The 26,272-nt window shown below is 47.4% G+C and overlaps 1 protein-coding gene across 1 annotated transcript; it reads left to right on the top strand.

Moving 5' to 3' along the window:
* On the top strand, nucleotides 1–25,931 carry RBM17 (RNA binding motif protein 17). The gene is made up of 12 exons (XM_077758540.1): nucleotides 1–650; nucleotides 6,154–6,291; nucleotides 10,762–10,878; nucleotides 13,717–13,883; nucleotides 15,711–15,808; nucleotides 18,457–18,513; nucleotides 19,698–19,839; nucleotides 22,027–22,181; nucleotides 23,216–23,289; nucleotides 24,058–24,156; nucleotides 25,228–25,300; nucleotides 25,429–25,931. Exons 2-12 carry the CDS (start codon nucleotides 6,169–6,171, stop codon nucleotides 25,530–25,532), a joined length of 1,209 nt encoding a protein of 402 aa, XP_077614666.1. The 5' UTR covers nucleotides 1–650; nucleotides 6,154–6,168; the 3' UTR covers nucleotides 25,533–25,931.
* Nucleotides 25,932–26,272: the final 341 nt, after the last annotated feature.

Raw genomic sequence — 26,272 nt, 5'->3', positions numbered from 1 at the left:
CTTTCCTTGCCGCGGGGCACCGGGCCCTCGAGCTCTACTGGCTTCCCGGCCTCCCCTTTACCGTGCGTGCCCTTCGGCCCCTGGGACCCGCGGACGTTGTGGGGGTTTCCCGTGTTTTGAAAAAGTTGCTCGGCCCCTGGACCCCGGGAGCCAGGCTTGTGTCACCGGCGGCCCTGCACACTTGCGCCGCCCCGGGGCCTCGGGCAGCGGACAGGAGGGATCCCGGGGAGCTCCGGGTGCTGGCGCCTCCCGGAGGCCGAGGCTTCCAGAGCCGGCTGCCGCACGACCCGACTCCGGCGTCCCCTCGGTCCTTGTGCTTTACGAGCGGGGCTTAGCTCGGATGTGCGGTCACCGGGCGTGATCTGTGAGCCTTTCCCCGTGCCCAGACCGTGTGTCCTGAACAGCGGGTGCAAGGTAAATGCGACTCGGCCTCTCCTCTCGCGGAGTTTGGTCTCTAGGGGAACGAGCATCAGAACCCAAGCCCGGCTTGATCCCGGGGACCGGAGTGGGGACGAGAGGGGGCGAGGCTTACGACGGAGCCCCGGAGGTGTTTTGTTAGAGGTGCGAGACGGACGGAGGGCTCCCTGCAGAGGAATTAGGTGTGCACGGCCGCGCAGGTGAAGCACCGCAGTGCCTGCCGGAACCTGCAGGTAAGGGAGACTTTGGAGGAGCGGGCTGTCAGGCGAGATCCAGAACGTTCTGTGACAAGTCCGTGAAGGAGGGACGTTGAAGGCGCTTGGCAGAGCCAAGCATATGGATGGAAAATAGGGTGTTCTGGATCAGGGCGGAATTGTGCGTGTACTCAGAGGAGCACTGTGTCTCCCGGCAACAGGTGGAGTTTTTAGGGTGCAACTCCGTTTCCACCTTTCTGGGTCATAAAGACCACAGCGGTTTTGACTGTAATGGGGATCAGGCGGGAACAGGGGCTAGTGAGTGAGTAGCTCAGGCGGAGGGCGTGTTTTAGACTATTATTAGGAAGTGAGAGCGGTGGCTTGTGAGCAGGCAGAACATAACGGGGTGCAGCAGGGGTGTTGGCAGCGAGAAGCTCTTCTGACTGGAGTTCTGTGACCACGAAGGGCAACGTCGTGGGGAAGCAAGCGTTTGGGGCGAATCGTTGCTGTGTTCCCAAGGGCAGCTGTATGAAGCGGGTCTCTTTCTAGCTGGTTTGGTTAAAAGTACCCTCAGGGAGCAGGTGATCCGCGGGCTCGTCACCCGCGAGTGTTTTGTAATGGTGATCAGTGAGGGAGGTTGTATTAGGTGACGCCCGCGGGCCTCCGTGCCGCCCACCCCCTCCTAGGGCTGGATGTGACCAGGGCCGCTGAAGAAGGCGTTTTCGTTCTTTAAAAAGTCACTGTTAATTTTATACGAGGCAGATGCCTTTTATGACTTATTTCCTGTGTTTTGGGGGGACGGCAGCGTGCCCTGCCCCTCCTACGTTCTCTTCTCTCTCCTTTCTGTCTATACCTCCCTGTTGTTTAGGCGTGGGCTTTGCTGTGTGATACTTGAGTATCTGTTTAGTGATGAAGTAGAGTCTGTTCAGGAGCTCAGAACTCACACCTTGACTGACGGTTAGCTGTGTGGTGGTGGTACTTTTTCTCCCACTCTGATGGCAGACGATTTAAAGTTGACCGGGCTTGGATCAGAGACCGCTTTCCCTAAGACGGGCTGCGAGGCGGGCCTGCAGCCCTTGCTGTTTCATAATGCGATTTCCCATCCGCTCACTTCCTGCGCGTAGAGGGAATTTATGACGTGCTTACAGTGTTCACCGCGTGCTGCCGAGCTAGAGACCCGGAGACGGAGATGAAAACAGACCTGACACGTTTAGGGGCTTATAGCGGCGGCGGGGGCAGCCCGGAGGCAGCAGTGTCCGCGTTGCCTCGGGTGGGGGTGGTGGTCACTGGGGGCTTCGGAGATGCACTTGAGAGAGAGGTGAGCCGGGCTGCTTCCAGAAGCCTCCTCGCATGTTCTTCCTATACCAGTTGTACTTTTAAAATGTACTCTGCCAGCTTGGGTGGGATTTTAAACAGTCGGCCTTCTTCGGGCAGAACCGTGTTTACCCTTTCTTCTCAGGGAAAAGAGTGGCACGTGTGCGAAAGGCGTGTTGAGCAGAGTGGTGTTCCCTAAGAAAGAAACAGCAGGTACTTCAGACACGTTCCGGAAGTGACGTGTGTGTGTTTGTGCTGGACCCTGGCTCACAGCGCAGCCAAACGTTAGACAGACCCCACTGGCTTTACCGCGTGGCGGGGGCTTCACGCGGGGGACGCGCCGTCCTTCACAGGGCGTCTCTGCAGTGTCACGTTCATGTCCTGGCGGATGTGCTCACTGCCCAGGACCTTTGTAGCGACGGCAGGGGAGGACGAGGAATCGGCGCTGGTTCACTGTAGGAGTAGTGCCCGCACGGCCAGCACGGGGGGCGGCGCTCACACGGCTCACACCTTCTCAGGAATAGGTGCAGTGAACTTACGGAAATCACACATGAAAGGAGGGTGGTAAGGGGGGGACAGGGTGCAGGTCCTCCCCGCCCCTGGGCTCGGGACATGGCTTGGATGGGATGGACCCTTCGGGGTTGCATGTGGTTCCTTGTCCGGATTCTGACTCTTGTTCCGCGCGGTACGGTCGCTGGTGCTGGTAGCGTCACAGTAGTGACAAGCGGGCTGTCCGTGTGTGGATGGATGATGGGCGTGTCGTTGCTGCGGCTGGTCCGGGTCTGTGAACTTGAAGTGCGGTCCACGTGAGGAAAGCGGAGGAGCCCTTCCGGTGTGACCTGTGCGCTCTGCCTTACGGAAAACGGGCAGGCGCTGCCGAGGTGACGTCAGTTTCTAGTATTTCAGGTGTGTTTACAAAGGCTTTGAGGACACATACAGGTGGTTTCCAAAGCTTGCAGAGCAGGCAGATCACACGGAATGGCCCTTGGGCCACCTTCACTTTGGACGTGGTGGAAGAGAGGAAGCAGCGTCCCTTGGGGTCTCTCATTCAGCCGTGAAATGTGTTAAATGCTGGATTCTTGGTGGAGGCGCTCTGCTGGAGAGAGGTCCTCCCTGCTGTTTGACTGTTTTTTAACCCCCAACTTTGGGGAACCGCTTCTATTAAAGTTTACTCCTCAGTAGGGAGATGTCCTAGTGTTAATTAGATGGCAGCCTGACACACGCGCGCGCACACACACACACACACACACACACACACCTCCCCAGGGCTGCTTCGTCGGCCTGTCACCCAGGCTTTTGTTTGGTTTGGTTTTAATGGTGGTAAGTGTACGTAACACAGAGCTTGGGGCGCACGGCGCCGTGTCAGTAAGTGCACACGCGTCTGCAGCTGCCACCGGTGTCCGACCCCAGAACCTTTTCCCCGCCTTTTACTGCCTGCTGTTGGCCTTGTGCGGCTTTGCTGTGATCCGTGTGGCTAAGCACGGATCTTTCTTAGTTATTATACCTCAGCAAGTGTTTGTTAAATTCCTACCCTGTGCCAGAAATGGGAGATGCAAACACGGAAAAGCTAATCTTTTCCCTTCATAGTTCAGTGGCATGTGGTTACCGTGTCTCCCTTGGCACAGATAAATTCGTAAATACTATTTTTGATGAGGTTCTTAAGTTTCTTAGGAGGAGGTACTGCGAGAAGTAGAGTTTGGGCTGCAAGCTAGTTTTGTTGGTTTGTCTTTGTTGACAATTTCCTAGAAAGCTTCGTTGTTTATCTTTGTTTCTCGGAATGTGTTGGTCTTCCCTTGCTTTATGAGAATAAAGAAAGAGAGGGGCGCCTGGGTGGCTTAGTCGGTTAAGCGTCCGACTTTCGCTTAGGTCATGATCTCGCGGTTCGTGGGTTCGAGCCCCACGTCGGGCTCTGTGCTGACTGCCAGCTCAGAGCCTGGAGCCTGTTTCAGTCTGTGACTCCCTCTCTCTCTGACCCTCCCCTGCTCACGCTGTCTCTCTCTCTCCTAGAAAAAAAAAAAAAAAGAATAAAGAAAGAGAAAACAAATGAACCCAGGGTGTACCTAGGCTTGGGTTTGGAGGCCGGTTGAATGAAGAAGCCCAAACACATGAGAGATGCATGGTCGTTTCGAGGTGTGTGAGGACCCCGGGATTAAGCTGACTCAGCATTGCTTTTCTTTGCTGTCGCTCCGAGTGTTTCAGATTCGATATGAAGTTTAAGGATGTTTGGGTCAGAACGATTAGCTTGGAGTACTGCAGAGGCTGTGAGGAAAGTGCCTGAAAGCCTCTGAAGCTCCTGGGTGCCTGGAGCTTCTGGGCCATCGTCCTTGGCCAGGGGCCTCTCAGAAGACGTCCTGGGAGGGTTTTGCACGGGGAGGACTAACTGCAGTTGGCGTGACTTCTGTTCGGCCCCGGGTCGCCCGCGATCTCAGTCTGGGGGCGGTGCGGTGACCTCGAGTTTTCGTGGTGCTTCTGAGAGTGTGGATTGAAGCAGACTCTGAAGTGGACGCTGCGGGGGGGGGGTCCTTACTTTCCCTTTTCCGCCTCAGTGACTCAAGCTCAGCGTGACGGTGGGTTGCCAAGTTCCCGAGTAAAGCGTGCACTTTGTCGGGCACTGCAGGCCGCGGGCGTTCACTTCCCTGTTGGACGCGCTGTCTAGGAAATTCTTTGCTGGCGCCGTCAGCCGGGCCGGTGAGTGGTCACAGAGGCCTTACGGGGAGATCGTGCATTCCTCCAGTTTCAGCTGATTCGTCAGAGCAGTCGCCGCGGTACCCTGGGCTCTGCTTTTATTCTCCCTGCTTCTGTACCAGCTGGGGGCCTTTCATTTAGAAATCAAACCCGAGGGCTTTCAGGGACTCTGTGGGCTCGGATGTTAGGGACTGGAAGAAGCTGAGAAGCAGCCACAGTAGAGTGGGCACAGACTTGCGGGCCCAGGGCTGCTCTGCCCGGCGCCAGGCCCCGTGCGGAGTGGAACCCAGGTCAGCCAGCCTCTGGCCATCGCAGGCTCTTAGAAGGGAGAAGTAAGCATAGACCGGACGGAGACTTTTGCCCTGAGTCAGACATAGCCGGGGGGGGGCGGATTAAATATTTTCCTTCTCGTCTATGTTACCTTCTCTTCCTGAGAGACACTCACAGGTGAAACAGGATTTGTTTAACACGGTTTCTATGGCAGAATGCTGTCTGGACCTGGGAACTGACAGATTTTGGAATGTGCCCATAAGTCAGAAGATATCTGTGCTGTTTATTTACAATTTTGGGATTTCAGTCAGTTTTTTTTCTCTTTCCCTTTGTGAGAAAAAGATTGATTTCTTATTTTGAGAAGTGGACTGTGTTGTGGTTTCACCCAGAATGTTGAGGTTATATTTAAATTTAAAGGTGGCCATAGGGATTTAGTGGCAAGAGCTGTCATGCTCATATAACTAGGTTTGGAATGGGTCTTCCCACTTTGACCTTGGACACATTTACCTCCCAAAGTCCCAGGTCTTGTACCAGGCGAGGCTTCAACAGCAGATACTGCATTTAATACCACCCTGGCTTGATAAGCCTTAAGTGAGAAATGTTGCTTGTTTTTGTTACCTTGTATTCCTCCGTGCTGCAAGGATATTAGGTATTGATCATTTATGTGTGGGTTATTGATTATCTCTTTGCCATCATGTTATTAGAGATTACAGATTTCAACTTGGTAGAATGGTATGATCTAACTCCCCTCCTTTCAACGTTGAGTCATAAAATACAGCATCTGTGAGATCATTTGTGTTCTTTTTTTCCCCTTATTTCTAGGCATATGTTTTGATTTCTTTTCTATAAAAGGTAGTTAACAGTGCTAAATCAACCTGGTCCCGTGCTGTTGTAAAATTTTTACTATTCGCTGTTAAGACCAAGAGTTTCTAAAAATTGGACAGATATAATTGACAATATGTAATTACTAATAATAATCATTAAATGCCATAGAACAGAATGATTTCACTCAAGAATTACTTGACTACATGATGTTACAGGAAAATTACAAGTTTATTTGCAAAATACTATGTGGGTATCACTTTGCGTATCAGGACACCGATCAGTGGTATCGGCATCTCGGCTTCTGTTGCTCAGGGTTCCTGGACTAGACCATGTCTTCGCATACCTTTTACTTCTAAAATTCTGCGGTACTGAGTTATTTTAAGATGAAAAGATGTGAGATCTTTACTGTATTTTGCATTTGTTAAACCCCATACCCCTTGCCTTTCAGCATTAAACTGAGAAGATGTCCCTGTACGATGACCTGGGAGTAGAGACCAGTGATTCAAAAACAGAAGGCTGGTCCAAAAACTTCAAGCTTCTGCAGTCTCAGCTCCAGGTGAAGAAAGCGGCCCTCACACAAGCCAAGGTGAGACGGCCTGCTGTGAAGCCACCGGTGGCTTTGCAGAGTCCTCCTTAGGATTAAGATAATTTGATTTTAGTCTGCTCTTCTGCCTTTTCATCAGACTTGTACAGGGAGAGGCCCTGGGCAGAGAGAGATCAGGAGTTCAGGGTCATTGTGCTTCCCCTGACTCAAGGGAAATTGGAATGAAGAGAAGCAGGACCCTCTGTTTCCAGCAGGGACACAGGTTTCAGACTTCAGTGTGTCTGAGATGGCCGGGAATTTGGTTACAATGTATTCCTGGGCTGAGCCCTGGGGTCTGCACTTGTAGGTGGCATTCCTGCTGGTTGTAGGTGGTTGTAGGTGGTTTGGAAGCAGCACTTGGAGGGCGAGGCCCTGCGGGGATCTGTAATCTGTGCGTTAGTGAGGGCCTCACACTGGTTCTGAGTGTGCCAGCACGTGTGCGCTGGGGGCACTTGGCTTCGTCCACGTCGTGTGCGTGCTGGGCACCGGTGACGTCCTTGAGATTGAGCAGCACATAGGACATCATGACCATACTTGTCTGCTGGATATTTGATCTAAAATGTTGCTTAGGACTAAGAATGGTGTACTGGTTTGCCTATTTATTGTTCTGAGGGGCCTTACACTGCAGTGTGTCACCCAGTGAAAGCTCTGTCCCCAAAATGGGGCGAATTTTGTCCTAATGGGGCAAAAATATTGCTCTTTTTATGTGTAGAGCACAGATATAAATAAAGTACGGAAACATATAGTATATCTGTGGGGTGAAAATGGTATGGGCGGGGAAAACTGTATTAAGAGGTTCTTTGAAGGAGAAGCAATAATGAAAAAAGTTAAGAAAACCTGCCTTAGAGATCTATTGAAATACTTACTGATAAAACATTTGAATTTATGGGATTTGCTTTAAAATAATGCATTATGGGGAAAGGGAAGTACGGACTCACATGAAACAGAATCACCCAGACCTCAGAGCCGTTGAAGCTTGCCTTAGAGATTTAGGGGTTCGTTCATTTTTGTTCTCTTTCATTTTATGTTTGAAATTTTACAGAATAAACATTTTTTTTAAGTTGGAGTTCTTTTTCTTTTACTGCCTATTCAATAGATAGTTATATTGAACTGCTTACATTTGCACACGTCCGCATTGTAAAAGGTTTTTAGGATTAGGATACCCACAAGTAAAGCAACATTGTCTGAAAATTTTAATTTGTTTCATCAGTTCTATTGATCAGGGTTTTTATCTTTTTCAAATTCATCATGACCAGATTTAAATTTTTATGCCAATATTTTTTTTTTTTTTAGTGTTTATTTTTGAGAGAGAGAAAAAGCATGAGCAGAGGAGGGGCAGAGAGAGAGGGACACGCAGAATCTGAAGCAGGCTCGAGGCTCTGAGCTGTCAGCACAAAGCCCGATGTAGGGCTCCAACCCACAACTGCAAGATGGTGACCTGAGCCAAAGTCAGACGCTTGACCAACTGAGCCACCCAGGCTCCCCTTTATACCAGTATTTTTAAAGAAACAGAATTTTGTTTTTTAAAACAAGTGTTCATCCCACATGAAAGGAAGATTAGCAAAACAAGTCTTGTTTTTCCTTTTAATTTTTAAAAATTTGTTAATTTTTTAAATCTTTCTGAGTTTCATGGAGCTTTTGCTTTGCATATAAGGTCTAGAAATAAGATTTTATATTCCAGTGCTGACTCTGTGTTATGCATTATTCTTGAGGGCCTCGTGGTCCCTTTTGTAAAATGGCTGTGGCTCTAAGGAGCGGTCTCATACTTAATAACATAAATTCAGTTAGGCTTTAAGTGGACATAATTAGTGGACAGTTTTAGGAAATGAAAGATAACAAAATACAAGAGCAGAAGTCAAAATATACTAGATATATATAGGTTAAAAGCTGGGCTAATTCCTTAATTACCAGTATAAATACTGTCAGTTTTGTGGATTACTTTCAGCCAAGTTTTAAAAATCCTAGCTGATTTGTTTCTTCCTGCCCTGTGTAACTTTAGGGTCACTTTTTCTGTCCAGTCAGTGCGTATTTATAAACTACAGGTTAAAAACTGGTGTATATAAAATACGATTGAGAAAAGAGATCCTTTACGAAAATAAATAAGAAGGTAAATGAAATTTATTCATCGCGCACTTACTGATTTTTCTGTACCCTTACTTTACTCATGTGAAAAGTAAAGAGTGAGGTGCTGATAAGTAATGAATTTTGTTTTTTATGAAGTCTAGACTCTTAGATATTCTCTTTAGTATCTGCTTTGGTCTGTTTAATTTATGCTTATCAGGTTTTTACTTCCCCAATACAGTAATTTCAGCTACTAGGAAATCTCCTGAGATTTTGGAAAGATTGTAAGTGATAGGTCAGAATAAAAAGTAGCCTGTGAAATCATTTCTGCTCACTTTCTAGTATCTTTTGAGATTGCTGTGTAAAGTTAGTAGTTTGTTTTTCACTTCTCTTAGATTTAATTAATTACTAAGCACTGGGTTGGCCTAACCAAATCTTTAAGGGTGTTTGGCAGAAGAAATGTCACTTACAGCTGAAAGATGGAGCTACGCTTTCACCTGTGTCTCCACTTAAAAATCTACACTGAATAGAAACAGTTAATAATGGAAAGATAGAGGATTCTGATAATCCCCCCCATTGCCCTTTAAACTCTGGTATTCACCTAGTGGATTGTATATCTAGTGATTAGATCATTTAGTTTGCTTAAAATGATAGGCACTGTTAAATTCAAGAGAGATGGTGGTTTGTTTTGAGCCTTTTGTGGTAATAACAGTGAAAACATAGAACACTTTCCAATTGCAAAGGGAGAGTTAAACCTTCGTGACCACAGGACCAGACGGTGCCCGCCACGCCATCTGATGTTGGCACTGCTAACAGCTTGCAGGCCAGTGCTAGGGGAGGCACACCACGTCACTGGTGAAGTGTTCCGTTTTCAGGAGTCACGGGGCAGAGAGGAATAAGTGAACTAGAGCATCAGGAAGGTGTCAGACGGATCCAGAATGTGCAGCATTTTACAAGTGTCAGGGAAGAGAGAAGCAGACAGAGACACTCCTTTTTGTGACGATGATGACAGCAGGGAACGGAGTCTGTTCTTAACTGAGAGATTAGGGGCGGCTGGGGGGCTCAGTCAGTTAAGCGTCCGACTTCGGCTCAGGTCAGGATCTCACAGCTGGTAAGTTCAAGCCCCTTGTCGGGTTCTGTGCTGACAGCTCAGAGCCGGGAGCCTGCTTCAGATTCTGTCTCTCTCTCTCTCTGCCCTTATCCCACTTGCGGTCTTTCTCTTAAAAATAAATAAAAACATTAAAAAAGTAAATAAACTGAGAGATTAAAAATCAGATGGGTTGTGGAACTTTGGTTCGGAATAAAATCAGCTATTTATTAGAGCGAGCATGTGAGTGGGGGAGAGAGAGAGAGTGAGGGATAGAGGGAAAAAGAATCTTAAGCAGGCTCCATGCTCAGCTCAGAGCCCTACTCAGGGCTCCATCCACGACCTTGGGATCATGAGCTGAATTGAAATCAAGAGTCAGATGTTTGGGTCACCTGGATGGCTCAGTTGGTAAGTGTCTGACTTTGGCTCAGGTCATGATTTCACGGTTTGTGAGTTTGAGCCCCACTTCAGGCTCTGTGCTGGCATCACAGAGCCTGCTTCAGATCCTCCGTGCCCCTCTCCCGCTCGCTCTCTCAGAAACAAACATTTAAAAAAAGAGGTGGATGCTCAATTGACTAAGCCACCCAGGTGCCCCTAAAATCAGCTATTTTAAAGTCATTTTAGGGGACAGCTTGGAAAATCTGAATTGAATTGGGTAGGAGATAGTAGGGGGGATTATTGATTTTTAGGTATGGTGATAGTACTGTGCTTATCATGTGAGAGAATGTCCATGATTTGAGGAGAGTAAGGGGAAGTGTCATGGGGCTCCAGCTTCCTTCCAGAAGGTTCAGCACAAATGACAGGGTTATGGTAACTTAGTGATGGTGGATGGCACACAAGTGAGTTTTGTCCTCCTTTAAAATTGTTTTTCTGTGGGTTTATGTTAAAAGAGGTAGGATTTTAGATTCTACTGGGAGGGAAAAACCCCTAAGCCACAAGTCCCTTTTGCTCAGGCTGTGAGAGTGTACCTTTTCCTTGTGAGAGTCACGCCAGCCAGAGCGTGACGTGCTGTTATGTGTGCCCTCCTGTGCTCGGGGGGGGAAATCGGGGTAGAGCTTTTTTCATAGATTATTTCACGTGAAGATTTAGAAAAGAGACCAAGTTTACTGTAAACCTTTTATAAAATAGAGGGAATTTGTGTTGCTAAACAACAGACTACAGAAAGTTTATGGTAATAATCATAACTGAATTAAAAGGCTGTTATTTTGAGGTTGTTGTTCTCATATCTGAAAGGTGTGTTCCAGAGACTGAGAGGCTTTGTTATAAATAGTATGAAGTTTAATTTGAAGCTTCAGTGCACTTCTTTTGTTTTTCGATGATTTTAGAGCCAGAGAACAAAACAGAGTACCGTCCTCGCCCCGGTAATCGACCTAAAGCGAGGTGGCTCTTCGGACGACCGGCAGATCGTGGACACCCCCCCGCACGTGGCGGCCGGCCTGAAGGTGAGCCGCTCCCAGCCCCCTGGTCCCCTGCTGCCTGCCCTCGTCCTCAGAGCTGCGGCTCCTCCGGCGGGTCCTGCAGGCTCGCCAGAGTCCTTTTCAACTGAACTGTTTTAGCATGATCGGAAATACAGTGCGTTACAGAAGAATCAGAAACTGGAGCTGCAGAGGAAAAAAGCCAAGTGACTTCAGTCCTAGCCTCCAGAAGTTAAAAACTTTATATTTTGGAATATCTTTCCATTCTCTGCCTCCTGACTTGCTTTTCTCATGTTATATATTGTGACTGTCCATCTGTGTTAGAAAGTGTAGGACCGCACGATCCATTTCAGTGGCTTCACTGTGTTTCCTCTGATGGTGTCCTGTGGCTTGTTTAGCTTACTGAATGCTGGAAGCGTCCATTTTTCTAACTTCTGCTGTTACAAGGAATGTTAGTGTTTATTGTTTTACTGTGGATTAAAATAGAGAAAAGAGTTAAATTCTACCACCCTAACTTTTATTACCCCAGTGAGGTTACATAATCTTACAAACATACACGGTCACTTCTATAATATGGGTTAGTGAGGATGAGGAAGATCTGAAAAAGGGTAATTCAGAGTCAGAGTTCAAAGTATTCAAAATGAGGGGTAAATAAATTCAGTGTAAACTATAGTTAAAATTACACCCACTCTTGGGGCGCCGGGGTGGCTCAGTCGGTTGAGCGTCCGACTCTTGATTTCAGCTCAGGTCGTGATCTCGTGGTCACGGGATTGAGCTCCATGTCCAGCTCCATTGGAAGCGTGGAGCCTGCTCCGGACTCTGTCTCCCTCTCTTTCTGCTCCTCCCATTTGCTCACTTGCTCTTTCTCTCTCTCTGTTTCTCAAAATAAATAAATAAACCGAAAAAGAAATTACAACTACTCTTTAAGTAACATGTATCTTTCTATGGATGGTAGTCAAGGATGCAGTATGACTGCAGTAGTTTAAACAGCACCATGCACACAAATTGCGTGATGAAAAATGACCAGTTAATAAACAGATGTGCTATTATTGCTATTTCTTAGCAAGGTGCCCTGCCCACCTCCACCCCCACACCTGTTAGAACCCACGCTGTCATGCTGAGACACCATGGCAGCCACACGCCCTGCTCTTTTTTAGTTTCAGTCAGAACTCTTCTGAGTTGGAATCTCCTCTAATTTGCTTTTGTTCTGAGATTTCCTGATGTTGGTCCTGCCTGTTGATAGTCTGTCAAGGAGGTAAGTATCCCCCCATGGAGGTGTTTCTGGAGACTTAGTCATTCAACATTTTTTGCTCACAGATTATCCACCTAATATTTCCTCACTGCATCTAATAAAAAATGCATTCATTATCTTCTGTTACTGCGTGTTGAGTCTTCAACATCACCTACAATATGAGTGTTTTAGTTTTTCCTGCCCTCCCCAGCATTGAGGTATTAACATCTTAATTTTTTTAAATTGAACAGACTGCTTTATTCTAAGTGTATTTAGAGAATGATGTCTCATTGTTCAGCTTAGCTGGGTGCATACAGGAACAGGTGCTTGCTCTCAGATTTTGAAATGACAGAGAATTAACCTTGTTATTGACAGTCTATTCTGTCTGAAACCGTGGTAATAGTGTTCTGTAAATCCACTGGCTGCTGGTTGGTTGCTCCCCCATCTCAGTAAGAACTGAGAGGACGTCTTAGGCATGTGCCTTTGTGTTTTATATGAATACAAGTAGGACTCCCGTTCGTGAACCTTGCCTTCAGTAGATTTGTGTAAACTTTCCAGTGATCAGGCCTGGGAGCTGATTATACCTGTTTTTCTGATTTCTTATATCCACTGGGTCATAATGTTTCCAGATTCTTCGTTATGAGGAAGCACTAAAATGTTTGCTTTACGACACAGAGCACCGGCCCGGATGGTGCCTACAGGAGTTGTCGGATTGAGATCCGTTGATACTGAACGGGCGCTCTGTGTCCCATCAGCCTTGTGTTCAGATACAGAATACGCTCCACAAAGTGTCCTGCCTTCGCTAGGGGGGCGGTGCCCTTGCGGAAGGGGGACAGAGCGGCCCCAGATCCCTGTGCTCGCTCGGGGTCCCCGATCATCACAGGTACCAGGGAAGGGTTCTGCCACGACCGCGGACGGCACAGCGCGGTGCTCCCCCGTGTCTTCGTTCAGCTGTGCCCTGCTGCCTTCGCTTCTCTGATCTCCTTCAGGCCGCCTCTTCCTCTCAAAGAGCAGCCCCCGTTTGGAAATGCACAGAAGAGAAATGTGAAGCGTTGCTGTCTGACCCTGATGTTAGTGGACCTTGAGAGAACTAACGATGTGGTGCGGGTTCTGTCCGCCCGTGCGAGACCCAGTGCCTGAAGTGCAGCCCACCTGGAAGGGGTGTGGGGTCCAGAGATGCGTTCCGCCTTTCTTGTGAAGTCTTCGCGTGTCGTGTTTCCATGGTACCGAGTGTAAAGTTAGTTCGTTAAATGACCACATGAATGATTGTTACCCACGGATTGTTTATTTTGTAAGTTTTCATAGAGACATTGTAGAACAGTGTTCTAAATAGATCTAGTGCTTGAAATTGTAGGCGGCGGCAGCTTGTTTAGGATTCCAGGAAAAGGTCTTAGGTCTTTTGTGGAATTGATAGTAAAGTCAGAGGTGAGACTCTCTCCTGCCGCAGCAGAGCGGGGCCTGTGGGGCGCCGTCTGCCCACGCTCCTGAGGCACCTGTGTCCTCGTCTCCCACACCGACGCGGCGGAGGGGGGTCTGCAGAGCCCTTCTGATGCTCATAGTCTTTGACCTTCATTCTGTGTGTGAGATTCTAAAAAATAGGATGACACTTAGTTTGGCATTTTTACCTTCCTCAGGATCCCGTTCCCAGTGGATTTTCTGCAGGAGAAGTTTTGATTCCTTTAGCTGATGAATATGACCCTATGTTTCCTAATGACTACGAGAAAGTAGTAAAGCGCCAAAGAGAGGAACGGCAGAGACAGCGGGAGCTGGAAAGACAAAAAGAAATAGAAGAGAGAGAAAAGTAAGGTTTTGTTTGGATTCAAGGGTATTTTACATTTCAAATATTTATTGGGATATTAATGAATGAACCTTACTGCTAGTTTTCGTGGTTGATCTGAACAATCCTCGAAAGGAATTCGTTTGTTTTCAAGAATTTGTACAGGCAGACCTCGGCAGATGCAGTGTTTTTTTTTTTTACAGATTAGAGGTTTTTGTGGCAGCTCTGTGTTGAGTGAGTCTGTCAGCACCATTTTTCTCACAGCATCTGCTCTCGGGTCTTCTCCCAGGATTGCAGACTTTCTCATTATTACATCTGTGATCAGTGCTTATGACTCGCTGAAAGCTTTGAGGATGGTTAGCATTTTTTAGCAATAAAGTATTTTTAAGATATGTACCTTGGTTTTTTTAGGCATAAAACTGTTGCACGCTTAACAGCCACAGTGTAGTATGAACGTAACCTTTCTATTCCCTGGGAGACCAGAAATGCCATTTGATTCCCTTTGTTGCGATATGCGCTTCATGGCAATGGTCTGGAGCCAGACCTGCACTGGCTCCGAGGCGTGTCTGTAGTTAGGTTCCAGCATGGCGGCAGACACTAGGGACAATTCATGTCTGGGTGCAGACAACCTGAAGTCTACATTTTGTGTGAGTTGTTAGAAAAGTAACTTAAAAGCCTGATGTTGAATAATAGATTTTTTTCTCCTATGCTATGAGTGTACTAGAATCTTAACTATTTAAAATACTTGAAATGTTTGGGGCACGTGACTGAGCTTGGTAAGTAGATTTTGTGGACTCTTGATCTTGGGGTCATGACTTCAAGCCCCACGGTGGGCAGTAGAGCTTACTTTAAAAAATAAAATACTTAAAATGTTCTTGAACTAATTTTGAGCCAGATGGAATTTTGAAAATGCATCTTTTATTTATATTTTTTAAAGGTATGGATAGAAAGGATTTATTTGTATTTCTTTTGTTGTTTTTTTAAAGGTTTATTTATATTTGAGAAAGACAGTGCAAGCAGGGGAGGGGCAGAGAGAGAGGGAGACACAGAATCTGAAACAGGCTCCAAGCTCTGAGCCGTCAGCACAGAGCCTGACGTGAGGCTTGAACTCACAAACCGTGAGATCATGACCTGAGCTGAAGTCGGACGCTTCACTGACTGAGCCACCCAGGCGCCCCCTTGTATTTCTTGTTTTAAAGTATTGAATGTTAATTATCAATGGGTATATATAAAATACTAATTGTTCTCACTATTTTTTGAATCATTTCATGAAGTGAAAGTATGTTCTAGAGAATCAAAATTTCTTCAAGTATTACCTATGTTGATAATGCTTTAAAATTGAGAGAGGTAAATATCAAAGAAACCTTCTCCTTCTTATTGTATTCATGTGCCTGTTAAATCTGTTCAGTTTATCTTTTGAGTTTTCTTACTGCACTTACTTTTGCTACTTTAGTCCTCAAGCAGTCATTTGTACATGTGTTCCCTACCCCCCAAATTAATAGGTCAGTGGGAAAGAGAGGATTTTAATATTTTCTAGACAAGAGCAAGTCAGGGCGACATCCTTGGGTTCATATCTCTAAATTGGTTTATCTGGGTGCACCTGGGTGGCTCAGCCTTTCGTGATTTCAGCTCAGGTCCTGATCTCCCAGTTTGTGAGATCGAGCTCTGCGTTGGGCTTTGCACTGACATCGTGGAGTCCGCTTGGGATTCTCTCCCTCTCTTCCTGCCCCAGCCCCGCTCGTGCACGCATGCACGCACGTGCTCTCTCTCACAAGAACTAAGTATATTTTTAAGAACTAAGAAATAAATTGGTTTATCTGTGGTGAACCTCTGGTCCCTTTCTTGTCACAGGAGGCGTAAGGACAGACACGAAGCTAGTGGGTTTTCAAGGCGACCAGATCCAGATTCTGACGAAGATGAAGATTATGAGCGAGAGAGGAGGAAAAGAAGTAAGTCATGAAACATAAATGTTGTGTTTCAAACATGGTGAAATTCTTCTGTTTGCTTTTCATATGCGGTTTGATAGTTTAAGTGACATGATTTGGGTAGTCTTCTCTCTGGAATCCTGGCCATCCGTGTGTGCATCACAGTTTGACCTTCGTCCTGTTTTCACACACGTCCTCCCCTGAGCCTCTCGGTCGCTCTCCCACGCTTGTGGAGGGGGTACTTGGGGCGCCTGCAGTCCATGCGCAGTGTCTTTACCTGCAGCGCCTCTGCAGAGCACCAGATGGAGTCCAGGCACTCATTTCCAGAACACTCGCCGCCAACAGGCATGAATTTGAGGAAATTCCTTAGCTTCCCTGGACATTAGTTTCTTTCGGTGTTGTATGGAGAGCAGGGAGATGCGGATTCGAACCAGGGACGTCGGGAGGCCCCTTCCGTCTCTCAGGTTCACAGGCAGGATTGTACTGATGTTACCGCTGCGTTCTGAGCGGTCACTCGATGGTTCATGTTTATTCTTGAGAGAAGGGGGCATTTCATCACATTGTGAGTGCAGGCATTTTCTTGGTTTGGTTGACGAGTTAAGATTTATTTATTTAATTTTAAGTGAGAAATTTAAGTCTTCTGCTTGTCTGCCTGACACCAGGTACTCCCATAAACACTTTTGTAGGTTATCTACTTTACATCACACAGCTCAATTATCCCCCTTTCAAAGGTGAGGAACCTGAGGCACAGAGGGAATAGGTCCTTCATATAACACGGGCCCACCGTTCCCCTTATCCACAATCTTCATTCAATCCTCTTTCACTTGAAACCTGAGAACCGTGTTATCACAGAGCTGCAGTGTATTTCTCCTTGCATGAACTCAGGTTTATGACCAGCAGTGGGGCAAGCCTGGTCTTCCCCAGTGTACAGCCAAGGCTGCTGTAGGGCTTAATTCAAACTTTAAATCACTAATTGAGTTGGAAAAGAGCAAGTTAATTTAGATTTTAATCTTTCAGTGCAGATATGAATTAAATGTATTTATAGGATGCTTATTAGACAACAACGAAAATCCAGGTTCACAGAGAGCAGAGTGGTGGTTGCGGGGGGATGAGGGGTTGCCTAATGGTTGAAAGGGTCAAAAGGGACGGTCTTCTAGGTAGAACATAGGAAGTCCTGGGGATATCACGTGCCATGTTGCTGCAGTTAATAAAGTTGTATTGCATATCGTAAGATTGCTGAGAGAGTAGATCTTAAAAGTGCTCATTGCAGGGAGAAGCGTGTAACTATGATGGGTGTCACGCTGTGCCGGTCCCTTCACAGTGCGCATGGGTGCCGAGTCCTTGTGCTGTGCGCCGAACACAGAGATGTCGCGTGTCCAGTGCCCCGCAGTGTAAAAACACTGTTCTTCTGGTGGGGGTGGCGCTAACGTTGCGTGTGGCCTGTGTGTCAGGCGTTGTGTTAAACATTCCCTATCTATGACCTGACTCATTAGCAAATGTTCGGTTTTCATTAACTTGTTTAGAATCAGTGTACAGGTTCAATATTTATTGGCCTCCTCTTTCCAGCTTACACGTTGGCTGCCTTTTGGACAAGGAGCTGTGCTTCTCTATTAAGGACGTTATTTTTTGAACATTAACAAGTGCTATACAGTCTAGTGTTAGGAAAATGATGGCGTCATACCCATTCTTCATTCTGCTGTAACAGATTGACGGTCATATTTTAACCGGATTAGTAACAGATTTCTAGTAATCACCCTGCGTGTTTTATACTGAACTCAGAGCTGATTTTTTTCAGAATCACTCAATAATCACTTAGGTCTTGGTGACAAGATTAAAAAAGAAAAGATAATGGCTATTTCAGAAGAAACGGACAAAGTTTTATTCAGGTTCACGTTTCTCCAGGAGTATTTTGTGGAGCCCAGACATTTTCATCACGACACATGTACACTCGCTGTAGAGGAATTTCTTTTGTGAAACATTACATGCTGGTGCAGCTTGTTTTATTGTTTTGATCACATCATTGGCAATTAAATTGTAATACACATATGAGGGGCCTGTGTCGAATGAAACCTCCCTTGTGTCTTCCATTCGTGTGCTCCGCCTGGTTGCTGGAGAGCAGACAGAGTCTGTTTTTGGTTCGTCGTGTCCATCGCTGTCCGGGACACAGGAGCAGAAATCGCCAAGCGCCCACAGTGGTCTGGCACCCTGGAGGGCACGGGGCCACGCCGTGGGGGAGCGTCGGCGCCGTGGGGCGCTGGGTGTTCAGTCTCCGCCCATGAACTCCTCTGATCCTTTTCTCGTCTCCCAAGTGCAAGCAGTGATTCCTCCTTCAGCCGTTGGTTGAACCTAAATGACGCAACCTGTATGGAGGAGCCTCGTGCCCACACACTCTCAGTAGAGCTATGTGTCTGGTTGTAAGTAACTGCTGGCTCTCTGGGCTGTGTTCCTTCACCGTAAAATTCATTTATGAACTGCATTTTAAGGAGGGTTCTCCAATGCCTGCTGTGAAAATGATAATTTTGCCTGCCTGGGTTTTGCCCGTTTTTGACATTTTTTGATCCTAGATTTCCTTCTTCCCTCCCCTGTAGAAGGAGCCCAGGACAGCGCGTGGCGTGTCGAGGGCCAGGCGTCTGCGTGCTCCCCTCTTTAACCAGTGGGTTCGTGTCTTGCAGGTATGGGCGGAGCGGCCATTGCACCTCCCACTTCTCTTGTAGAGAAGGACAAAGAGTGTACGTATCTGTTTCCTGCCCTCTCTTATTGCGACCCTGATCTCGGGCCTGGTCAGGGGAAGTCTTAGCTGAATTGGCCGGGCGTTCGGGGTGTCAGGGGAGGTGGCCCGAAAGCCCGTCCCCTGGCTCCTCTGGGAGCCCGCCCTTCTGCTCCTGCCTCGGGCTCTCATGCCGGGCCCAGGTGTGCGTTCTGTGCAGCGAGGGGCATTGCTCTTCTTCTAAGTAATGTGTTTTGTTTTCTCTTCACGTTTCATAGTTTGGGGTTAGGTTAAAACACATGTAGCTCAGTGTACAGTTTTCATATTCTGTGGATTAGAGGCCGGTAAATTTGTGACCTTCCACAAGGTGGCAGTGCCTTCCTTGGTTAGATTTGCCTGTGATTACTTTCTGTTTCCTTATACATGTTGTGCATGTTTACTTAGATTGCCAAAACATGCCCACTCCCTGTGTCTTCTCCCGGGGCTCTATTCTAGAATATTAGGGCTGGAATTGGACTTCGATGTGGCATCTAGATCATGGACATCATCCCCCCTGCCTGCTGGGTGGGACCGGACCTAAACCCTCCCAAGAAAATACAGTCATCCTAGTGCTTTTTAATACACTGTCTGTGTTATCTTATTAAAGAAGAGAATTCAGAAAATATTGTTGAACATCTTTTATGTGAAAATGCCTGACAAATCATCAGCCCTAATTGAAACCAGTCTCCGGGAGTGGGGCCCAAGCATCTAAATCTTTTCAAAGCTTCCTTGTTGGTTCCCCTGTGTAGCTGGGATTGAAGAGTCACTGGTCCGATATAAACCTTTATTTTTGCTGGGTTGATGAGGTAGGAAGCGTAGCGTTAAGAGAGGCACACAGAATGCTATGGGGATTAAAAGCAAGTTCACTTGGGTCCACCTGAAACGTAAGGAAAATCTGAAAGCGTCAGACACAGATTTGTCATTTAGGAGCACGTTAAAGGCTGAAGAACATTTCAGCAGGATGTAAAAAAGACATTGAGGTAAAAACAAGAGGAGCAAAGCTGGAATCAGGAAAATAGTGTTCTGCCTCTGATTTTGAAGAGAGTCATGTAGTGGCTAGAAGATTGATTTGGCTTTTCTTCTCCTTGTAAGTAACTGGTCAATATTAGTATAGCTGAGAAGTTTTTGGTATTATTTTGGTAAACCCGTTGTACTTTTATCCGACAGTACCCCGGGATTTCCCTTACGAAGAGGACTCACGGCCTCGCTCCCAGGCTTCCAAAGCTGCTATCCCTCCCCCGGTGTATGAGGAGCAGGACCGGCCCAGATCTCCAACCGGACCTGGCAACTCCTTCCTCGCCAACATGGGGTAACGGTTCCAAGTGCTCTCGTCCCCGCACGTGTGGGCAGGACAGGCCCCAGGGTGAAGTGCATCAGCACTGTCAGTAGGTGCAACTCTTGGAGGAAGGTGACGGCTCTCTTCGGTGTTTGGGGAGACGCCTGGTGCCGTCGCGCAGCACCCTTCAGAGTGCGTGCTGAGTCCCGTGGAGGGCGACCCAGCACGGCACTGCTGGGTTCCGTACCGCACACGTGTCCTTCCTGTGCGGGTTTTGAGTGGTTTCCATGCTGAATGTCCTAGTCCGTAGGTGGGGATGCTTTCGGAGAGCTGTTTGCATCGATGTGCAGAGCACACGCGAACACAGTAGCTCCCGTGAGTTATTGTGGACTTCTGGTGCGTCCACAGGGGGAGTGACCGGTTTTCTTGATAAAAAGAGCCATTTGCTGGAAGGTCGTGGTTCTACACTTTTGATTTAAAACACTTCATCATTCTAACTATAATTAAGAATGTGTTTGCTGGCATATAAAATTCAGTTTTAAGGTTGACTTCAGAAGGGCTTATGGGTTTGATTTTCTAGCCCCCACTGGACTTGGCCGCATGCTGTTCGCCCTGTGTCCCCCGCCGTGAGGAGCGGTCACATGAGGCAGCTCAGCACTAAGGCCTTGCCATGTCCTTAGTAAGGACGCAGCCCGCGGGACGGCAGCGGTGACGGTGATCGTCGCACCCGTGTGCCCTCCCCTGTGCGCACGCGCTTTGGTTCTGAGAGCCCGTGGAGGGGTGACCGTCCGGTGGTGCCGGTGCTGCGGTCACGCCCCACACGAGGGCTTTCAGTTTCTGACCGTGGGATCCATCCCCTCGACCGGTGCTGTTTCCTGTGGTCTATTCGATGGCTGTGAAATTACTTGGAGATGAACACAGTTCACAGTGCAGCTCTTGGGTCACGGGGGTCTCCTCTTGGGGGCTCAGGGAGCACCCAGGGCAGTGTGGACGCTGCACGCCTCCACTTGTGCGGGAGGCTCTGTCAGGCTGCCCCGGGGCGTGTGCTGGAGTGGGGGACATGCGTGAAGCTGGGTTTTCTGCTAGTGACAGAAGCGGACTTCTTTCTCAATTCCCTCTTGAGCGAGGAGGAGGTGATGGCCACATGCCCGGGGAAGGCAGCGTGTGGTGTGGCTCAGTGGCCTTCTGCCCTTTGACCCAGGAGCAGCTTGCTCCGAGGGGATTTGTGGGGAGCCCGTGTGTGGGGTGCTGTAGGTGCGCCCCTACTTGACACGGGGTGTTGTGATGCAGCCCCCGATAGCAGTGGTCATGGGGGGGGACCTCCTTGAGACCCCCGAGGCACCTCCAAGTGCAGTGTGACAGCTGAGTCCCAGAGCGAGCAAGTTCCGGGCTCCGTTTGGCTTCACCATTAGCACCGACAGAAGAATTTCTGTACTCGGTGTCTTGCTTTGCTCCTCATCAGCCTTAAGCCGGTCTGCGAATCTGCGCCTCAGAGTTTTTGTCTTCCCGTCTGCTGAGTGGACAATCTCTAAGAGGTCTTTGGTTCGTGGACTATCATTGGAAACTCCCTTGTACTGTTTAGAAAAATGTGGTCATCTTCACGATGTGAACTTTATCCTTGTGGTTTTTTTTTTTTTTAATGTTTTATTTATTTCTAGGAGAGAGAGAGAGAGAGACAGCGTGAGCAGGGGAGGGTCAGAGAGAGAGGGAGACACAGACTCTGAAACAGGCTCCAGGCTCTGAGCTGGCAGCCAGCACAGAGCCCGACGCGGGGCTCGAACCCACGAACCGCGAGATCATGACCCAAGCGAAAGTCGGACGCTTAACCCACTAAGCCACCCAGGCTCCCCTATCCTTGTGTTTTGACAGGCACACTTCTAACTAAGCCATGGCCATACACTGTACAGCAGTGCGGAGTGTGGGGCACACGAGATTTCTCGTGCTTTCTAACAGGGATGCTGGGAGAATTTCGTTTCCCTTACCTCAGAGATCGTCTCCGGATGTCCAGGATTTCAGCGTTAGCTTTTCCATATCTGCCAGGCTGACCGTCTCCTGGCTTCCACTGAATGGCCCTCCGGTAGTTCCGGGTGGGTGGCCACGTCGAAGCTGTGCGGGATGTACACTCTCTCTGTTTAGCAGGCGACGGCTATGATATAAAATCGGTTTGTGCTACAGCCGGTGACCCTGCATCCAAGGTCCTTCTCTTTTCCTTCCTCCCAGCGGCACAGTGGCCCATAAAATCATGCAGAAGTACGGCTTCCGGGAAGGCCAGGGTCTTGGCAAGCACGAGCAAGGGCTGAGCACGGCACTGTCGGTGGAGAAGACGAGCAAGCGAGGAGGCAAGATCATCGTGGGCNGGGGGGGCGGGGGGCCCTGTGGGAAAGGACACTTTCTGATTGTGATGCATCCAAGTTGTGTGCTGTGTAAATGGAGACCCTGGGGCTCGTCTTTATTTGTTGAGAACAAAACTAGGATAGGAAGGTCCTTGCGAGAAAAATGAGACCAATTCTGGCAGAAAATAAACTGCACTCAGAAATGGCTTCATGCCTATTTCTATCAGGCGAAGAAGACCTTGTTAAATTGGTAAAGTCACACTTACGTTTTTTAGAGCATGAAAGACAGAGCCACATACATACAGTATGTTGGTGATGATATCGGTATATTTCCATCCTGGAAGAATTCCCTAGCTTTTTCTTTTTTCTGCTCTCTCATTGTCAGTGCGATTTCTAATGTTAGTACTGATTGATTGCTCTGTGAGATGAATGTCATTTCGCCGCCTACTGGTGGATGATGTGTACTCGGTGTCTTAGTTTCATTTGATTATTATGATCTGTTCTGTGCTGAGGGCATATCGGAAGGAGCCAAACATCCTCACGTTTTAAGCAGGATGGAGTTTATTTTGAGTGTCTCAGTCCAGCTCCCTTTCCTAAGAGAGAAGACGACTCTCCTGGCAGGCCCGTCAGCACAGCCTTAGGGAGCAGCTAGTCAGCCTGACAGGCCCGGGCCAGACCGCACCGGCGCCCTGATCTGTGGGGTGTGTGGAATTCGTCAGCCTTGGGCTGCGCAACTGCTTGTTCCATCGGGCCGGTAACCTTTGGCCTCATTGCACTTGCCCGTCCTCTCACCTGTGAGGGTGCGGTCTGTGTGCTCTGTCCAGCTGCCTGAACTAAGCAAAAATCGCAGGTAATTAAGAAAGCTGAAAACTTGTAGAAATGACAGTAAAAACCTAGACCAAAGAGAAGCAGAGATTGTCATCACAGATAAGGCTACATTTTTGCTCAGACACTGATGGCATAAATCCTTCTAGATGACTCCGAGGACATAAATAGTGGGAAGCACTCTTGAAATTAGTCATGGTAACTCAGACTCAGTGCACTAACATGCCTACATCTTAAATGCTTTGCTACAGACGCATCCAAGAAGTCGGATTCCAATCCGTTAACTGAGATACTGAAGTGTCCTACCAAAGTGGTCCTCCTGCGGGTAAGAAGTGGCATCAAAGAAGCCTGTTTCCTACCTTGATTTGTGCGCCACATCCTCCCTGAACTGGCTTCACACTCTTTCAGCCTACTGATAGGGTCACAGTTAAAGCAAACTGAAAATACTTGTTTTGCAAATGATCCTTCTGGATAGAGTCGTCTAAGGCTGATGTTTAATCTCCTTGGCACTGAGTTTTATTGCTAAACACAGTGTTTAATACTGCAGTGAGCAATTGCTTTAAAACATGAAATTGTTAGAAGATCAGCTTAGTTTATGTATTCTGCTTGTAAGATGCTCTTGTGACTGAAGCGTAGTGTATGTTTACGTTTGGTATTTCTTCTGTTATTTTTACAACACAAATGCATTCATGTACTCATGCTCATTATTCACACCTGAAAAGCTTTTTTTTGCCTCAAGTGCTGGCTAAGCCATGTTTAGCTTGGGCATCTGTCCAAGTAGGACACTCTTTCAACTTAACGAAGTAGAACATAAGCTCACGTTTTCAGTTAAATGAGTAAATGGAGGAAGAACATACATCTGTACTCTGTTAAGTGCCGTTCGCTTGTAATTTGGTTTAATTCAATGTGTTAAAAACCATAAATATGTATTTTTATTTTAAGAAATACCAACTTTTGGGTACTACAAGGGTAAAAATTTTCATTGTGTCATTTGGGATTGAGAACATTTGCCATCATGAGAGAAAGTTCCTTATTCATCTCATATACTTGTAAATTATCCTTACTGCTTGAATGTGTTGGTTTTTGTTTATAGAACATGGTTGGTGCAGGAGAAGTAGATGAAGACTTGGAAGCTGAAACCAAGGAGGAGTGTGAAAAATACGGCAAAGTTGGAAAATGTGTGATATTTGAAGTAAGAGGGTTTTTTTGATGTTTGTAACCCAAGTTACAACTGATAGATTACCCAACATTTTCTGCACCTAAATAGAGACCTGATGTGTGGTGAGAAACATCATGTGTTGTTATTCCTGAAGGGGACCGACGTTGGTTAGTTACACTTCTTTTACTTGGTTATAACCATTTTAACCATAAAGATAAGAAAGCCTTCGAATTTTATTTGGGGAAGAAATAAAATGTTTCACCGTATGCTTGAGGTTTAGTTTGGCGATTATAGATTGTTTTGTGCTCAATAGTTCAGTTAGTTGGACATGCCTTTGGTTTCATTCATTTGGCAAGTGTGTATTTAGTGCCTCCCACAAACATTTGGGGGACAGGAAACATATTCTGCACCCAGTGATATGTTCAGTTGAAGAAACAAGAAAACAAGCCCTGTAAAAATAGAGAATGTTGAGTTGCTACACTCTGAAGTAGTCACTATACATACAGAAGTCGAGAAAGGGATTCGGTCACAAAAATTGAGCAAGCTTTGTGAACGTTATCAGATGAGGGCAGTGAATGGGTAGGATTTGGATCAGAGGAGGAGGTATCCAGATGAGGGTCACAGCTGCTGGGAGACCGAGGAGGGCTCCAGAGTGGACTGGGTGGGTGTGCTGGCAAGTCACGGGGGGCCCGGGTGGGGCGGGCCGTGCTGTGCAGGGCGCAGAGGGTCCGGCAGAGGGATGTCAGCGATGCGAGGGGCCTGCTCCTCTGTCTCTGCTCTCACTGCCGCTCCTCTTTTGTGTCTCCTGCTTGCTGACTGCTTGATGCTTGCGCAGGCGTCGGCCAGCACGGGGCCTCTTCAGGGCCCACGACTGCCGGCTCAGTTAGCTGTGTGTTTCCGCACCTGCCACGGTGCTGCTCTTAACGAGACATTGAACGGATTTTGGTGATGAACAGATCGTACTTCCTTCCTTGGTATTTGACTTCTCCATATAAGAGAGATGGTGATCGCGGCACTTACTCTGACAGAGATCACTTAAGGAAGCAAACTTACATACAGCCGTACCTCTTGGTAACTTCACTTACACTTTCATTTCTTTTCCAGATTCCTGGTGCCCCTGATGACGAAGCAGTACGAATATTTTTAGAATTTGAGAGGGTTGAATCAGCAATTAAAGGTCAGTTGTACAACCCAATGTAAAGAACAAAAACAAGCTTGTGATCTTAATCCTTACAGTGAAAACATGTTCTTGTGACGTGTCTCAGGATATTGCGTTAACGGACTGTCTTTCTGTTTGTCTTGCAGCTGTGGTTGATCTGAATGGGAGGTATTTTGGTGGACGGGTGGTAAAAGCATGTTTCTACAATTTGGATAAGTTCAGGGTCTTGGATTTGGCGGAACAAGTTTGACTTTAAGAACTAGAGCACGAGTCCTCTCCAGTGATCCTGAAATGAGCTGCCGACCGAACGGAGAGGAAACAGGCAGCAGTCGGCCTTCAGCACAGACACACTTGGAGGGACTTCTGAGATACACGTTGACTGATCCCTTTTTTATTTTGTGGTTTTTTAAATATAGTATAAAAATCCTTTAAAAAAACCAATCTGTGTGCCTCTCTGGTTGTTTCTCTTTTTATTACCACTTCGAAGGGGATCCCATGTTTGCTAGGATTTCATGGTGATTCTCAAGTGCTTCCGTGAAACACCGTTTCTTGCACTAAAGATATCTAGAACATTTTGGGATATGGGGTTGCTTTGTTATCTTTTTCTTTCTTTTTTGACTCATTTAAATAAAACCTGCAAGTTACTAAACTGTAGCTTCATAAATTCTGTAATAAAGTGTCATCTTGGCAATCTGCCAAAGGTGAAAACGTTTGCTTTCTCTAACAGAGAAGTTCTCGCTGACCCCAGTTAGCCCTGTGACAGGAGCCTCGGCTGAGGCCCTGCCAAGCTGCCGTGACGACCGTTCGGATAAACCACCTGCGGCCAAGTTAGACTGTGGGGTCTGTGGCACGTGCGGGGTAGGCGGGTCAGAAACCATGGGTCTAGCGGGGGTCTTCAGAGACTCCTGCCTGGTCAGAATCGACATGTGGGTTCCAGAATTCACAGGTGCATTGTAAATGCGTGGCTCCTTAGGGGCCACGTTTCTACCG

The sequence above is a fragment of the Crocuta crocuta genome, unplaced genomic scaffold (genome assembly GCF_008692635.1).
Source record: "Crocuta crocuta isolate KB4526 unplaced genomic scaffold, BGI_CrCroc_1.0 scaffold32, whole genome shotgun sequence".
NCBI lineage: Eukaryota > Metazoa > Chordata > Mammalia > Carnivora > Hyaenidae > Crocuta > Crocuta crocuta.
The sequence above is the reverse complement of the archived record's forward strand: the minus strand, read 5'-3'. Positions and strand labels throughout refer to the sequence as shown.